We start from the raw sequence: 19,253 nt of genomic DNA on the forward strand, positions 1-19,253 counted from the left end.
GACGGCATCTGTAATTGTGTTGTGCTGTACTGTAGTGGATGGCTCTCTGACACAACAGAATCTCTTTTATCATGGCCTTTCATGTGCTCATCAGCTCATCTCACTGTAGTCATCACCACTAGCAGGCCTGTCCATTATCCAGAGGCACACTATAACTGCCAGAACACTACATGAACACTCCCCTGCTGAAAACAACAGCTTCAGCACAAGCTGATTTGATATCATCTCTGTAGCTCAAACAGTACATGACATTTGCAACAACAAGGTCATGGGTTCAACTCCTAAGGAATACATGAACTGATAAAATGCATGCATTAAGTGTAACGTAAAATCTTCTGCCAGATGCATAATGGTTGTAACCTGGTTTAAGAGGTTCTATCTGATGATGTTCAGCTGGTTTAGGCACTTTCAAGTACCTAAACCAGACCAATTTGAGTAGGCTGGGAGACCAGCTAAGACCAGCAAAACATAGTATTATGATTAAACTGATAATCATGATTATTAACCACAATTGTTCTGAGCTGGGAAATATCTTAGGACTTTTATTATTGGACTTTCACATGAGCACAAATCAAGAGAACCTCAACTCATATGCAAGGCTGATTTTACATGATATAGTTTCCTGATTTATTATATTAATATACACATTATATACGCTTCCTTCTATATAGGGTTTCGCACCAGAGGAACCTTTTCATATTTCCTAGAACTATTGGTAGAAGTTCTCAGATTTTGGAGTCTTCATACCGCAGGAACTAGGAACTAGCCAATTGGCACACTTCATGTGGACTCACGGTCTCGTGGCCTTAAATTGCGCGTGCTCGCCAAGTGTACGAGTCCGTAGGGTGTCCCTTTCGGCATTTCAGTCAGTCTAAACCAGCACTATAGGAACTATCCATGCCATGTACGCTGATTTGCCGAACGCACAGAAAACACCAGCATCCGCCATTTTTAAAAAGACTGAGTATAAACACAGAGATAATAGGCCTCCAGAAACTAACTCTACGAACATAGAAAACAGTGATGGGCCTCTTAACCTTTACGTTGAGGAGAAAATCCAACACAACTTTGAGGAGACCAAGCAAAACATGATTATGAATTTCTGCTCAGCTAGCAACACTGGACATCAACCACACGGCATGCGCTACTAACTTTTCATTACTGTCTAATTTCTACGAAGAACATATTAGACAAGACTATTAGACAGATCGTAAACTGACAGCGTTCTCTGCACCATATAAAGGTCCGCCGCGCAATCAAAATAAAAGTCACAACAAAGCGCGTACAATGTAAGTGCGGCTTACATCACTTTAGAGTTCCTACTGGTGGTGAGAATGCAACCAGAACACTTTCCCAGGGAAACCATTAGTTCTCGGGGAACCCTGATGGTTAGTTTCTAGAACTATCTGGTGCGAAAGCACGATTACGTTCACATTTAGCCTCAGTGACCACCACAACTTCCGGTGCAGTGCAGTGTATGGATATTGTGAAATAATTCTAAGTAAAATCTTAAGGAAGAGTTACATGACTGGACAAAGCAATATCAATACAATCCACCTTCACACTAAAGGTCTTTAAAGCTTCTGGAACTTATTACTAAAATGTTATTATTTAATATAATATACTAAAATATTATGTTTACTATAATAATCACACTTTAATTTAATTTTAATTTAATTTAATTATGTTGGCTATAAGTAAAGTTGCTGTCACGATTCCTGTCTTGTGTTTTCCTTGTCTTGTGTGGACTTTATGTTCCGTTCCAGGCAGGTTTTTGAACACGTAAATCACGACTTCAAACCACGACTTACGACATTACGACATAGCATTCCAGGTCATTCACGCCAAACTACCTAGATGTAAACAAACCAGCATGGCGGACCTTACGGGGCTCACGCTCGTTTGTAATATTTTCTAATGCCAAAGGTGCTTACTCCTTGTTTATTTGTGGGAAAGTGAGGAGGAAAAATAGCGCATTAGGCAAGATAAGCTGTTATACTCTTTATTTTACTTTATTTGTATATTTGGAAATGTATTTGGTATACATTTATCGTTGCACTCAATGGACTGAAAACTAGTTGACGTTATAATGTCCTAAAGTGTATTCTCACCGTGTACCGCCTGCAGAAAAAACTGCATAAGTAGGGGCTTTCATTGGTTCGCGGGCTATGTGACGTCAGAACTCGTAACTGGGAGTATATCGATCTAGTACGAGTTCACGGGTGGGAAGTCACGAGTTTGACTGCCGTTCCAGTGCATTTTCACGGGTATAAGGTTGGAAAAACACGAGTTACAGGTTGCCTGGAACGCGGCATTAGTTATTTCCTGTTCTGTGCCATGTTTTGTAGTCCTTTGTAGTTTTTCTTGTTGATTAGTTTCCCCAGGTGTTTCTGATTTGCCACGCCCCATTGTTCCCTTGTTTAGCTTGTTTGTCTGTGTATTTAAACCTCTGTGCTTCAGTTGTTGGGTGTCGGTCGTTGTTTCAATGTTTGCTGTTTCTAAGTTCCTGTAGTACTGAATTCCTGTTCTTGTTTTTCCCTGGATTCCCTGTTTGTTTTGTTATTATTAAAAGTGCTTGCATATGGATCCATTCTTCGCTTTATTCCTGCCTGCAGCGTAACAGTTGCACTAACATGTCAACTAATTATCAAGAGATAGCAGAGAGATTGCATAAGTGCATTTATTCAGCAACCACAATCAACAATAAAGTTGAGATTCTTGTTTGAATTTATAACAATTTGTCACTGAGAAAGTTTGCTGGCAGATATTGACGCATGCAAGGAAACAGACTGGTTGTATTAATCATATAAGTAGAAGTCCAACATGTGTTGTGTTTTCAGATCTCTCTCTTTTTTTCAGTGAAGAGAACTCATGCGTTTGAGAGAAAAGTTATGATTGGGATATTTTAACATTTGGCATCAAGCAACCCAAAGCATGAAAGCTTGTGAAGGCTTGTTACAATTGCAAGACATCAATTACACCAATTACACCATTAATTGTGCAGCCCTAGTTTAAGCTGTACTGTTTTTTTAGCAGGGCAACACGTTTAACACTTTTCTCAAAATTGTCTGGGTAAGTTTCTGCTGGATACGTAAGAATGAGTTAATGGTAGATCCAGATTGAATCCAGGTACTCGAGAGAGAGTCATGCAGTGCAAGACAGATGTTATCAGTAGCCAAGACAACCCTGCAGACTCCTCCCTTAGCTCTGTAGTATTGATCAGAGAGACAGCCTTCTGCTACTGTTCATCCTACTCTCAAAAACACCTAGCCTAGCTTTTATTAACACCACTTTCTTTTGAGATTAAACAAAATAAAATGATCATCACACTTTTATAGCACTCAACTCTTAAAAAGAACCCCTATGCAAACTATACTTACAAATATTCATTCGCTCGAATATTTACTCCTACACCTGCAGCTTAATCAATCTATTAACTCTTTCCCCGCCAGCGTTTTAAAAAAAAGTTGCCAGCCACCGCCAGGGTTTTTGACGATTTTCGTCAAATAATTTGACAATTACACCTTCATATTTAGACAGCCACACATAAATGCCTGCACACACACATACATATTATAGTGTCATAATATTATACGATCTATCTGCGGCACGTCCATGGCTAGAACTTTCTGTGACAACATGTGCATCTCTCTCACTGACTACTTCGTCCCGATCAGATTCAGAATTATCAAATAAAGAGTGATCGGACTCCGAGTCCATTAACCTCCAGTACTTCAGCCATATACCTCTGCATTGTCTGTCTGATACATTCTCACTACTCCACTGTTTGAGACGATTGCAATCTGTTTCTCTGATCAAAGAGTTGCGCACTCATTCAGAACATGCGCGCGGGTCTTCCTTACCATATACCACCTAAAACACGGATACCCGGAAAATTCTGTGTTTGGCGGAGATGCGTTTTTTCATTAAACCCGGAAAATTCTGTGTTTGGCGGGGAAAGAGTTAAACACCTTATGAGCTGATGTTGTAATGTGTTTGACCTTTAGAGCGGTATATACTCACTGGACTGTGGTGGTTATGTGGAGTTTGCGCAGACCGGGCGTGGGAAACTGCCGAGAGTTGATGTAGGAAACTTTTGTCATGGCTGTGTTGATGCTCTCCAAGTCATCTGCCTCCATGACCAGTACTGACTGAGCCGGGTTGAAGTGGAACTGAGAGGGATCAAGAGAGTGTGAGAATTTTCATAATCAAGAGAGAGAGAAAAAAACTTAAAAGCAAAGGAGCGAATGAACAAGTCAACACATTTACATATAGATGAATAAATGAGGGCTGGGAGTGACTGATGTCAAAGGATCCTCAATATATAGTCAGATGATATTATAGAGATGGACAAATAATGGAATGCCTATAATCTTTCCATCCAAGGCTTTGCATGTGTGAGTGCGTGTGTGTGCGCATGTACCTTTATGCCTTTTCCCAGACTTTCAAGTGAGCTAATGTCCAGGCCCTCCTTGCAAGCCTGTAGGCAGGAGATCACCTTTTGGGTTGCAATCTTCCCAGGTCGGATAGTCAAGCCTGAGAGGCTTCCCCGGAAATACTGTGTGAACCGTGGAGTAGTCACCTCTCCTCCTGTAAACAAACACACTCAAATTAAGGCACACACATACTCTTGGTAGCTGGTAACAAAATATAGTGTACAAAAGCAAAAGACATCTGGAAAGTGACACTCTGTTTTTTCATGTGTGTCAACATGTCAAAAACATCTTATCTGGCGCAATACTGACTTCAGAGGTACAAAGACAAGCCTGTCTACTGAAATACCTCCATCTGCTCGGTAAACCACAATCCTGTGTGAATGTGATTCAACAGTTTATCAAAAGAACAAAATTAGATCTGATGGACGAGTTGCATAAAGTCAGTTAATTTATAAATTGTCTATATAAATGTATATAAATGTTTTGTGTTATCTTATGTTTTGTTCGGATCATTTGGAATCGGATTAGGATTTTCTTTTCCCAAAAATAGTAGTTGATGTTGTCACATTAGACTAAACATTACCAATTTTTCTCACACTGGGTATAATAACTTCCCAAAATTGTTTGGGTAATTACTGTACTTTTCCCCCCAGCTTGTTACAAGCAATCAATTGACAATTGCAATTGACAAAAAAGATTAAATTCAATATTTGGTGATAACATATATAGCAACAATATAATTCATACTTTTTGTTTGTTTGTAGGCTGGTCAAAAAGCATCACAAGTTATTTTGAACAAAATAAAAAACACTTCAAAACAAACTTCCTTGTTAAACATTAAAGCACACTAGAATGATAAACTTTTTTTTTTTTTTTTTTTTTTTTACATATTTACATACAATTTTTAAAAGGCAGGTCATTTTTGACTGGGAAATCAAAGGTGTCACAGGGTTTTCAACACTGCACAAGGGTTCAATTGTTTTTACAGTTCTTGCAAGCTAGTGCTATATTAATATCCCTCAAATATTGTTTTGTTCAACACTTAAATTAAGATCATTTCAGCCTTAGGTGTTGTTGGTTGTTAACATTTACCTCAATTTGTAATGTTATAAAAATATCATAACTCTCTCTGGTGCAATACATTTAGTTCACTTCAAAGACTGCAGGCTCCATTCAGATCTGCCTCCGTCCAATCAACAAACAAACAACAGGTAGAACCAAGTCCCCACTCCCCAACCTACTTTTCTTTTCTTCCGATAATCTGTTTCATTTGAATCTACGTCACAATATAGACTAAACAAATCTGTTGCTACCTTCCACTACATTGCAACTTAAAGAATTTTCAAACTACAGTTTGACAACCATGCCTTAATATTACAATACATAATAGGATAAAGAATACTATTTGATAAATACATCATGTCATATTTTCATAGTGAATTGCTACTTGTCTTGCATTTATTTGCATTACAGACGGTGATATGTCTTTTCTTGTCTTATAATATATATATATATATATATATATATATATATATATATATATATATATTATAATAACTGGTCACATTGACCGTCTTAATAGGTTCCTCGATAAAAATGGGAGGGTGTTTAACACATGCTGTTTTCCCTCCCATACATCCCTCACTGAGCTGGCAGATTTGGAGAGTCTAATAGCTCCAGATGTAGTGAATTCTGTCACTCGTAAAGCCTCACAATGAGGGTCTGTGCTTGCAATCCTTAATTGCTTCCGTTTTAAATTATTTAGTTGACAGATGTTATCAATTAAATGTTATTCCACAGATGAAACAGCAGAGGAACATTTGCATTCTCGTCCGTGCTCCCCCTAAAGGACAAAAGCTCTAATGAGACTGCAGTCATCGCATGGCATATAAGAGCTGTCACCGTCACATCTGTATCGATCAGTAGTGGCATAACAGACAATAACAAGCAGAACGCATCCTAAGCACAGTGTAAAAGACACAGTCATGACCTTGCATTTAGATAAGCACATCTGATCTCATAAATAATCATATGCAACTGAGACTGTGCAGCCTTATTTCTCACTTTATACACACTTATTATAGGGCAGCATTTCTTTTTAATTCATGAAATTAACATGAATCATTTACTGAATTGGATTATAGTGCTTTTATGGTGCTTTTGAACACAACTTTAACAAAAAAGAAGAATTTCCATTTATGGAAGAAACATTTATCTTTTCTTTCTTAAAACAACTGTTTAAAATTTTAGGATGTGGGGGATTTTCTTTTTCTTTCTTTCTTTCTTTCTTTTTTTAAGAAAGAGGTATTTTTATTCAACAACCAGCATTAATTAAATTAATACTTTATATTGATACTTAAGATTACATTTTCAAACAAATGCTGTTCTTTCTAACTTTTTATCCATCAAAGAATCCTGAAAAAGACACCATCACAGTTTTCACACTTCATTAGCGGCATACAATTCTTGAGCTCCAAATCAGCATTTTAGATGAATTTATTAAAGAGTGTGTGACTCCTGAAGTAATGGCTGATAAAAATCTTTAAAAATAAAATGTTATTATATTTTTAAAATGCAAATACGTTTTTGATCAATTAAAATGCAGAATTGGTAAACACACTGCAAAATCTAATATTGTTCTTACTATGAATTTTTTATTAACTTTCTATTTCTTCAATTGATTAATTTCTTCATGCCGCAATGCACTCTGGGAGTATACACTTCCTCGGATCACAGACAGAATTAAGTTGACGAAACTTAAATGGATTAAGTAAATGTAACTTGAAGCAATTAAGTTACACTTACTTAATGAAATTAAGGCAACGAGTTTGCAAAATAAAATTAAGTAAACTAAACTAATTGGTTTTTACAGTGCATAAGAAACTTTAAAAAAATCGTAATAATCCCAAAGCTCCAAACAGTAGTGTATAACTTCACTCCTATTGCCGAAAAAGTATGTTTAGAACATTATTATATTCAACATAAATTACAAGAGGCATCAGTCAATGTCCCAATGAAGCTCTAGAAAAAACAAAGAAAATGTCTCATGAACATGCGTCTCATGAAGACAATGGCCACCAAACCCCATTTCTACCTCGAAGAAGACAATGATCTCAATTGGGCCTGAACAAAAACTATCCTCACTTTCCATTATAAGGTGGTTCGTTGTTACATTGTTGATTGCACAGAGTGAAAACGGACAGGGTGCGACAAGCAATCTGGACCGCTAATAACTTGAAAAGTTATCAGTTGTGGTTTAGTGGAGCTTAGGCCAGCTTCATTGGGATGTAATAGCAAGTGAACTTGTCCTCCATTCAGGGTCTCTTAATCCTCACTATGGGTCTCTTGTAAAAGAAAGAAAAAAACCTTCACAATTCAAAGCCAGAAAAGAAGAGGAAATAATCCGCAATCAGCACGGATGAAAAGAAATGTAAAATGGTGTTGAACGTCAGAATTTTTGGACCTCGCCGCCTAAAACAATGATTTAGCCGTGACTTCATTCCCTCCGAGCCTTGTTTAATTATTTAGCTCATGAAAGCGATGGTAAGGACAGTCTCTCCATTCAAATGCGATCATTAGCTCCATTTCAAAAGGGCTGAAATTGACAGGTCGTGTTTCTCTTTTGATGTTTTCATGCTTGAATCTCTTTGATTAAATGAGGAATCAGGATAGCCTGGGGCCAAACACATCACCTCTCTCTTGGTATTCGAACCACCACTGCCGTGCTCACGCTGTCATATCAATAATGTAGATATGTCTTAGTCACACCCTCTCAGTCTCACTCTCAAGCATGAAACTATCTGATGCCAATTCATCAATTCCTGCATCCGGGCTGTCCAAACCACAGTTATGCCATCTTATTTCATTTTATCGATCCTCCTTTTCAAATGGTAATCAAAACAACAGCTCTTTCATAGACTCACCTTGCCAACAGGCACCTACGGTTAGCTGGACATCGATCTCGGAAGGGTGGATGGGCCAGTCGTCTGTCACAAGGTAGGGTTCGTACGTCACTCCGTCTACGAAGAGCGTCACTGAAGGAAACTCCACATTGATGACGTAGTAATGCCACTCTTTGTCACAAATCTGGAGACGAGAAATAGAGCAAGTTTAGCATGTTTGTTCATGTCGTTAAAAGGGAAAATTTTCATAATCACTACCTGACCAATTGGTCGACCTATAATTGGTTAAACCTGAACCGATGTTTTTGTCTACATACAAAATGGAAAAATAAAACAGGATTCTAAATGTGTTGTATAAAGTTCCTTTTTTTTATTAAATGAACACGTCATCTTCGTGAGGGTCACCTGAAACATCATCTAAAATAATCTTGAAATAATAAAATGAATAAATGATACCTTGATAAACAAACAACCTCTTTTCAGCTTTGATTGATTCATCATGACTTACTAGAAAACATTCAAAGAAAAACTTTCCCAGAATCCTGTCTGGGTCACTCCAAGCTACAAACTAGAAACAGGCCACACTGTTCTATATAGAAGGAACATTTATAGTCCATCATTTTGTGTTCCTATCTGAACGATATCTGTGCTTCTATAGCTTAATCTATAGTAATCAACATGAGGTTTTCAGTTCACGTTTACATGTCCGTAATGACCCTGAAATTGAATTTAATTTGCCTTCATTAGCTATACTATTCATCATTTGTCATATGCCCTATTAAATGAATTAGGCATAATTATGAGCAGACGCTAATATAGGAACAAAGATTTCAGTACGAGAAACATCAGATCACTTTACTTATCAATGCAAACCAATCAGAGACATTTAACCTTCCTACACTTCATTATTTAATTATTTTAGCATTTACACAGTTAACACCTTTAGGCATTGTTAACAGACAATCCCTTACTTTTTTTTTTTTTTTTTTTTTTTTGCATCCGCGCCACATTAAAATCCCAAATAAAAAACAAATTAACTTTTTCTTGAGACATTTTATTCCGTTTCGTTCCATCCCCTAAGAAACAAAAATGAGTGACATTTCGAAAAATCAATGAAATCTGAATTTCATTAATATTACATCTGCCAAATATTCATACTTACAGGCAATGAATGTTGATTATCAGTGCACACATAATTTCATAATGATATTTTTCTAGTATCGTGCCGTAAACATGCTTATGCTCCCCACATGTGTGCGTTGTAATGAAGAGAACCATATGGAACTGAAGATGCCTGGGTGGATATTGCTGAGCTACTGAGTTAATTGAGAGATGAGCCAGGTCTCCAGAGAGAAGGTCTCTCTCTCTCCCCCTCTCTCCCTCTCTCTCTCTCCTGCCTCTGGGGACAGATCTCACTCCACACCTCTATTCCCCTCTTTCTCTTATCTCTCCTTTTCTAGAATAGAAATTCTCTTTATCTCCATCTCACAAGACTCTTCAAAAAGCTCTCTATTTTCTCCATTCTTGTGGCAGCAATCTTACTCTATCAGCCTAACCTTTGTCTGCCCTTTCCAATTTCACACACATGCACACAACAGACACACACACACATACTCAGATACATTCAGTGCCAAATTTTCTCATTTGGGCATGTGATCTGAAATCCAGTCTTGGGAATTAATAAATGAAAACTATCAATTAAATAAAATTTATTGGTCAATACTGGCTGTCATTGTCAGTTGTCTTAAAAAAAAAATAGGCCGGGATTCAAACCCCTTGCACTTACAATTCAGTTTTATATCTGAACTAGGTATACTGAAAGTAATACCTATAAAATATAATATAATATAATATAATATAATATGATATTCAACCCTTGTACACATTAACACCCATTTTTATGTTTATGTGATTGACTGTTTTAACTAAAGATGGTTGTAATTGATCCTTCACATGGAGCTTGTTTGACAGGTAATCTGACCAATCATACTTCACCATCCGCCATTCTGTCCGACAAAGCAGTCAGGAGACGTAGAAGATTAACATGGGAGGATTTGAACTCGAAAAACAGTGTACTGACGCCTTTCCGTGATTAAAACAACATTCATTCTTATGTTCATTCAAATGAACTAGATGGAAGACATGATTGGATCACAAGCAGCTTTAACTGATGCTCTTCAGTCTACAGCGATCTTTCACGACACATTAAAGAGCCACAAAACGGTATTTATTGTTTAAATTTCTTTTAAAAATGATGAAATTTGAAAGGTGAGACTTCAAAAGTAACTGAAAAATAACCTGATCTGCCCTGTCTGTCAGAGTGTTGTCAGTCTCCTCTATTCTCCGCAATGTATTTTTCACTGAGTGTGAACATGGTGCATGAGAGAGCGGCGTACTGTAGCTTGTCGGACATAGTAACAGTAACTAAGGGGGGCGGGTCATTGCGAAGGGTCAATTGGGATGCAAAACAAATGAGAAACCTTTAAAAAAGAGTCTCTGCATGTGAAAAGTAATTGCATTTCGTTCATATTTTTTATATGAGGGGTCTCACTAACTTATTGGTTGTTGGCCAGCTACAGTAGTTGACCACTTTACCCATATCTATTTTAATCAGATTGATATTGTTTTCGACTGCCATTTACAACAGCGTTGATAGAATGTCACCCTCTACAGATTCTATCCGGTCTCGTCCTCATTACATGTCCGTCGAGGAACAAACAGAACACGGCTATGTGTAAGAGTGTGCATGCTTTGCTGCTAATGAAAAACACACATGAAGCATTAATCTTAGCCTGACAGGAGATGATTTTGGCTGGTTCAGCACACAAAGGCACACGCCGCCAAGGATTAAAACATGCTTACATTTGGCCTCCTTCTCCACCCCCAACCCTCGCCAATTTTGCATTTTGCTGCAAAAATTTTTTAATCTGTTCCCTTGTCAACAAACTGCATCCATGACCTTCACAGCAAACAAATAAATGCGAGTGTTACAATAAGCGAGAGCAGGAACACAAATCACACCTAGAAAATATATGTCTCTCTACATGCACAGACATCATTGTGTCATGTTGACTGCAGGAGAGAAATGCCTTGCGGGCTGCGGCGGTACAGGCCTGCTCCTCATTCAACATTAATGCATTGTGTTCACAGGCTTGTGCTGTTGCCTCAGATAAGGGTTGTAATAGAGAGACGCTGGTCTCTGAGAAAGGTTGATACTATATATATATATATATATATATATAATCTCAGATATGCGATCATGCTCAACAAGGCAACCCGGTCCATGTAAACCTTGTGGATCATTTAGGTAATGACAAACATATTAAGAATCAGGGGTACATGAAACTTTTCAATGGGGTCATTTTTATACATTCAGCTATTTTTTTTTCACCTTGTGGACTTTATGTAAACATCTTTCATGTAAAATATTTTATTCAGGACAGTACTAAATAAAAAAATAGCACACCTTTTGTATGAACCCTCTTGTTTTGTTAAAATTATTCATAAATTCTGCAAGATGTTCACAAACTTTCAAGCAGCACTGTGTATAAATGAAACACCCAGCACTGGCCGTACTTTCCAGTATTTTTTCAATAATATATAGAATCTATAGAAATCCTGATATCACATAGCAAATTATGGCCCTTCAAAATGTCACATCCCATCCCATGTGACAAGAAAAACTGCAATCATTTCAGGGAAAATGCATATCAAGACACCTTGTATATGGTCACAAGGATGTTATAAATTCCATATTATCACTCATTATTTCACCCATGTCTACCTCTAAAACTAACAGTCTCACAGTGTATAATAACGCTCTCTCGCAGCTCCTGGAATGCCGCCATGTCCTTCTTCAAAGGGAGAGAGGCGGCCAAGACATTTTTAAAGAATAAATGGCTACCGCAAAAAAAACTTTTCAGCTGTGGCATTTAATCATGGAGTCCAGGGACTCTCACTGTGAGCTGACTAGGGAAGTGCAATTCAAGGTTTAATTATTTCTTTGATTGAACAGCAGATTAGACTAATTTTAGGTGCTGCTTTATCTGTTCCATCATCTGCTCCCTTGTGGGAGGGATGATTTGTTCTATATATGGAATGGCAAAAATAAAAGTGAAGAAGTTCTTTTTCTCTCCTCTATTTTTTGGAGGTGTAGATATACACCTCATAATTGATTACTAGAAAGAAACGTTTGCAAATCGGTAGACAGAGATAAAGCTCATAGAGTGCCGGGTGGGGAAAGATCTTCAGATAGTAGTACTGCTGTTCCCATTGCCCTCATGCATGTCAGCTAAGGGCATTCTGGGTAATTGATTAGGGCAGTTTGTTGCTGTTCCAACTAGCACATACTTGGCATGTACATCCATACACCTGCCTCTTCATCACCAGGAATGCTACCATTGGAACCATAAGGAGATATTCGAGACACCTGTGCAATGATTCTCTCTTACAGGCGTTATTCACCACAACAGATGGAGCTCAGCCAGACGCTCATACCTGACGGGGACATCCCTATAGAATTCAATTTGAAGCTGAGACACTTTTATCCACCCACTTTCAAATCAAGGTCTAGCCTCGTTGGGCTGTGACAAGGAAGACAAACACTGCAATTTGCTGATTGCAACCATACAAATGACAGTTATTTGGCCAAGATGATATGAGAGAGATTGGTGACAAATCCGAGTTTATGATTGGCCGTGGGCCGTGACATTGGTTGTGCTATGTAAGTGGCTTCTAATGTATATGTGGATGGAGGGTCTGAATGTGGTTTCAGTCGCAGCAGGGAGAGAGCGTTTAGTAAGGGTAAGAGATTTCAATAGGAATCCAGGTGAACAGGAACTGTGTGAGTGCTAAAATTTTCCCCATGCAGAATTTGTAATGGGTTCAAGTTGGTCACATGAAGTCACCGGTCTGACCAACAAAAAGTGGTGAAGTGGTGCTTCATTTTCTACACTATTGACAATAGACATTGGATCTTTTTATCAAAGAAATTGTGCTAATGAAACTGCATGCATCTTAAGACTATTAAACACTATAGTTAATTTAGTAGCTTTACAAAGGCACAATGAAGAGTGACAATTCAATTTCCTCCTTCTCTCCAGTGCCACCTAAAACACACACTATACACACACACATACAAAAACAGTGAGAGGACAATAGCAAATCACTAGCCTACTGACAATGTTTTCTAGTATATCCAATATTCATTACAACTACTACTAATGATAATAATAATATTAATATTAATTTAATACCTTGGATAAGGCAAACAATTATGTCATTTAAATGAAAATTATAGTTATGAATAATAAAGTAATTTTACAGTACATATTAACAATAAAAAATAGTAAAAAAAAAATGAAACCAGAAAATGTAACCAGAAATTATATAAAAGCATAAGTCAGTTAAATTTAGAACAACTAAATTAGCTTGGTTATATCTGTGAGTACAATCAAAAAGTGTAATAGTAAGATGTGCATAAATGCATAAATGTTTTCACAATTCATTATGAAGAATGCAATGTTGGAAATATCACATCCCTGAGCTGAACTATTCCACTTGAAACGGGCTGTTTTATCAACTGTGTGACAGAAAATCCAAATATACTATTTTGCAAATAAATAAAACCCATAACCCACTCAAAAAGTGATAGGGCAGCATCCCAGTAGTTTGGGCGTTTATTTATGCCATCAACTGATCTACATTTCAGAGTTTCTGATACTCCACCGGAGCTGTAAATCCCTGAGAAACACGTCTTTCTTTTGACTCTATGACTTTCTCAGTATTCATCAGGTCGGTTGGAGCAAGATTGCTATTCTACTCTTAAACCTTGTTTATCAAGTCAATTTAGTTCACGCAGAGGTCACAATTCAACAATGAAAACAACCAAGCACCACAAACACAGACTTAATGAGCCAATTACCTAAAACACGTCGATCACGGAAAATATGGCGACCAGCGTGGCGGCATTAGATCATGATTAAGACGCAAAAGTGTTGTGACTGAAATCTGACACATCTTGCTGAGTGCAGCAGCGGATATTTTTTTGTGGTTGTTGTTTGTTCAGCGGCAGGCGTGCTAACAGGGGTGGCGATGGGCCTGCGGTACTCTGGAAGGTGACTATAAATTACAGGCTGACAGAGTGAGTAATTAGAGCAGGAATTAGACCGTGCCCTCCGGGGACAAAAGTCAACGAAAGAGTGACCTCTCCCAAGCTTCCCAATTTGGAGCCTACGCTAAGTAAATTAATCTATCTGCAGCCCAGAGCAGGAGCAAATTGTTTTTACAGTAAGAGATATGAGGAAATTGGACAATAGTAATGCGGGTTCACACACTTAAACATAAGCATGCAGGACAAAACCCTCATAAAACATAATTATCCATGTACTAAAAAATGGTGGTATTAGCATGTTACCACATCCAAAAAAAAAAAAAAAATGGTATTACCATGGTACAGTAGGTGAATGATAAATAAATGGTATTGTGTTGGTACCATGTACCACTTTGACACACACAAACACAATGTGTGTGTGTTTGTATACTGTATACATACGGTACATAAACTGATGATTCATAGTATTTTTATATATAGAACACTATTGTTTTGGTCAATGGTCAATGTCCAAAATAACATGGTACTATGTTGTAAGTGTATACCATGGTTTTATCATAGTACTTCAAAGATTACATGACAAAAATGTACATATTAGATGGTAATAGTACTGTACTGGTAAACATACCATGATAATGAAATGTATGTACCATGGTATTAATAAGTTACTCCTAAGAATACCATTGTACATGTCCCAATCACAATGCTACTTTTTGTTATGTTTTGTAAAATCACCATCCTACTTACAGTGTGTAATTGAATGATCCCCCTATAAATTTATTCTAGTCACCTTCACATATAGCGCTTTTAACAATTTAGATTGTTTAAAGGATCTTTACAGTGAGTGATGATTATTTTGGCTTTACAGCAGCTCTAGAATAAAGCTATTGTCCAGCTAAAGTTAGTTTTGATTGATTGTGTTGTAGAAAATGTTTGACTTTCAATGCTTTTCAGTTGAGATTACAAAGGAATGTCATTTGTTTTTATCATTTTCAGTCTGATGTGAGAAGGATGAACTTCTCTGAAATGTTTGTATGTGTATACACCTGAAGTCACACTCTAGAACCGGATGGGCAAGGACCTCTGACCCCTGAGGTCAGAAGGTCATCTAGTTAAGGGTTAGTTAGAGATAAATCAAAGCTAGCAGTAAAGGGCCTTTTGTCTGGGGAAAACTACTGGCAAGCTCTGCAGGGAAAAGGACCTTGAAGAGCAGTATAAAGATTGCCCTTTTCATCCTGTCTGTGTCTCACTCCCTCCACAGGGTAACTGCTGTGTTGGCGACTGGGCCTATTCTTGCAAGAATAAATGAATAAATGTCTTTTAACAATTTGATTCAGAGTTGTCTCTTAAGCAATGATGATGTTTAACTGAATTTTTGACACAACAATTATTTATTCTTGCAAGAATAGGAAGTTACGCTGTGCATGAGAGTGACAGAATTTTTGCCACAACAATTGATTCACTTCCATTGCAAAGATCATTAGTTATTAACTTAACACAGCTAACACGACATCGTTCTAACAGAAAACACTTCAACGCACTCCAGCCCGATCATCCGCACAAAACAGTGCCTGGTGGCTCAAGAACGCAAACCCTGAAATATATTCCAAGGTGCGAGCCTCGGAAAATGTTGAAAAAAAGGTTCTCTGCGCAAACCTCAAAAACGCAAACCCGCGAAAACACTGACGGCGTGCACATGCGCATCACGTATTTAGTCTATAGGTATGCACGTTTGAATATATGTGCGCAGGCTTGTAGTCCTCCTTCAAAAACCAACCCTCAACAAACTACTTGTCTGGCCTTAAAAATGTATAATACAGAATTATTTATCATGTTATCTGTACAGGTGAAGGGAAGGAGGCGTTCACAGGGGAGAGACTACTGTAGTTGACACTGGAATTTACAATGTAATTACATGGCACTTCAAAGAATACCATGGAATTATCATAGTACATATCCAAATAACAGAAATACCACAGTATTATAATACCCCAGTAACACATATATGAACATATAACTGTATATGTCTGAGTAATATGCTTAAATACATTTGTATTTAAGCAAATTACTCACAAATATAAAATTATATATGTGTTACTGGCATGGTGCATATATATATATATATATATATATATATATAAACATTAATATTGTGCTTTATGTAATGGACACATTTTTGTCCATTACATATGAGAGAGATTTTAAAGAAAAGCAATTTCATTTCACTTGCAAGCACATTTCAATTTGCTGACATCGAAAGGCAGTCAGGTTAGGTTGCTCGCTGTGGGTGTAAAGTAGTGAGTCTCCCACTGGGCTGTTTAATAAAAAAAGCAGATATTTTCCCCACACAGTGGTGGGCAACACGGCTGCTCATTAGTATGTCAATAATGACACACTGGGGTCTGTGTGTCTCCTCTGTTTCCCCAGGGGGAGTGAGTGAGTGAGGGGGAATCTTTGAGCGAGTTGATATTTCACGGTGCATCACTGTGACAATACGTGCATGTGTGTGCGGATGTGTACGCACTTCTGTGTGTTTTTTCATCTCGTAAACAATGTAATGAGACAATAAAATACCCAGCTAATGAGCCTGGAACCGTCTCAAAGGCACATGCCTGTTTAGAATGCAACCCTGTTGGACACAAAGACACACACAAGGGTCTCTGAAGGAACATTCAAGCTCATTCATTGGTGAATGCACACATTAAAACTCCAGTTTTCAATTATAGAATGTGATTCATGAGTTGTTCTCCTGTGCAGTTTTTCAAACGCAAAAAGAGAAATCTAAGAGTGTCAATGTACGTAAAACAAACAATCCTGTTTCTGATACCATCATATAAAATTTTAAAGGACAGAAAAATCTATTTTTTTTCCTAACCCTCAGCCATTTTAGCTTTCTGATGAGGCGTTTCATTCCGAGCCAAATCCACACACCAGAAATGGTGCTGTTGACCTCACACACTGGCTGCTTTATCAAAGATGCTCGTTTGACAACTCCTGCTCTGACGTGCTCCACATGCTTTTGAGTGGAGAGAGAGTGAAAGGCTATAGAGCAAGGAGGATGGGAATGGATGGGGGTAATCGAAAGTGTGGGGGCGAAAGCTGGGAAAATAACTCACTGGAAGTCATCAGAGGAATAGAGCAGCGAATCTCTCCAGCTACTCAGTCCAGGACTGATGGGGGCCACTAAGTTCAGCTTCATGAAGGCATTCACACTTTCATATCCACATGTGTGCCGATTCAAACCCCGGTTCATCCGCCCTGCTCTCTAAAGCAATACGCAAATCTATGCACACTACATCTATCACTCCCTATCTTCCCTCAAACATGTACACGCACTCTTTCAGCATGACTTTTTTGCCTCTCGCCCCTGCATTATTAATGCAAATCCATTACACTGGCATGGCACTGGGACCGAGGTGGGCCAAAAGTGGTTCAGATGCAGGGTTCCTGGATGAGGACATGCAGCAGCACTAAGCCAATCAAAATGTAAAGCAACCACTTCAAGTTAAAGGGGCCACATACTGCATTGTTTTATGCTGTTTCCTAGGGTGCACTTATAACATTAGTATGATTTTTACATCAAAAGTTGTCATAATTTAGATATGAGAGGCATTTTCCTAACCTGATTTTAGATTTAGTCCTAGATTTGAATGCCCTGCTGTGCAACTTCAGTGTAAACTTTTTCAACATTTTTACTATTACAGCTATCAAGGTTAACTAATCCTGAAAAATGGCTGATTATAGCATTATATTTAGACCGTGGCATGAAAGATTGAGGTGATGAGCTTTGTAGCTAATCACAGACATTGAACGCATGAATGCAGTGATCTCATCATTGTAGCTCGATCTGTGCACTCTCATTAACTCTTTCATCAAAACTAACAGTGCAAACACAATGGGTCTCAACATTCGTAAATATACGAGTAAAAATGAGAGTGATTTGCGCGTAAAGAGACCTTCCTGATTTACAAGTACTTTGTAAATGTCAGATGTGATAGTGAAATGTGTGTGTGTGTGTTAACGGTCACCAGCTGGAGTGCCCTTTTGAGCCAGCAGAGGGCACTCCAGATAAGACTATCACTCACAAACTACATTTCCCAGAACTCACTGCCCGGACTCATCATCACTGATCACATTCACCTGTACCTCATTCACTGATTCCATTCACCTGTGTCTCATCCTGTTAGTCTGTCTACATACTGTATACCTTGTGTTCATATTCACTGTTTGCGAAGTCTTGTTGTACTGTATTGCCTGCATTTCTGAGCGGTTTCCCGTGTTTGTTTTTCTGTTTTTGACTTTGGATTGTTCTTGGACTTTGATTATTGCTGCCTGCCCTGACCTCTGCCTGTTTCTTGGATTCCCACTGTTTATTCTCAATTGTCCTGTCTGCTGATTCTCGACCCTGCCCGTATGACTATTCTTAAATAACGCTGCATTTGTATCTTCATCTCCAAGCCTCAGAGCAGTTCATTACAGAGTTAATGAATTCCAACCAGTCGTAAATGGGATGCGCGTGCACGTTCATTCTCAATTACCATAAATCCCGCCCATTATATCTGACTGACATCTATATATAGGCAAATAATAACATGAATGCGAATGAAAAAGAAAGATTTCTCGGATGCAGAAATTGAAGTTTTATTATCAGAAGTTCATTCAAAACGCCACATTTTATGTCAAGCGTACATAGTGGCATCTGTTAATCGAACAGTCCCAGAAGTGAGAAGAAAATGGTTCGACATTAAGCTTGACAGCAAAAAACACTTTGGAAAAATCGTATTCAAACTGGAGAAGGACCGC

At 38.0% G+C, this 19,253-nt stretch overlaps 1 protein-coding gene across 1 annotated transcript in view; it reads right to left on the minus strand.

The window, feature by feature from the left end:
- Nucleotides 1–19,253, minus strand: part of clstn2a (calsyntenin 2a) — a 232,097-nt gene that overhangs the window by 10,980 nt on the left and 201,864 nt on the right. Inside the window, exons 9-11 of the mRNA XM_039654681.2 lie at nt 8,360–8,522; nt 4,424–4,590; nt 4,024–4,172 (exon numbers count right to left, since the gene is read on the minus strand). Coding sequence (XP_039510615.2) covers nt 4,024–4,172; nt 4,424–4,590; nt 8,360–8,522 — 479 coding nt within the window. The remainder of the gene's footprint in view (nt 1–4,023; nt 4,173–4,423; nt 4,591–8,359; nt 8,523–19,253) is intronic.

The sequence above is a fragment of the Pimephales promelas genome, chromosome 5, assembly GCF_988280905.1.
Source record: "Pimephales promelas chromosome 5, fPimPro1.hap1.1, whole genome shotgun sequence".
Classification (NCBI taxonomy): domain Eukaryota; kingdom Metazoa; phylum Chordata; class Actinopteri; order Cypriniformes; family Leuciscidae; genus Pimephales; species Pimephales promelas.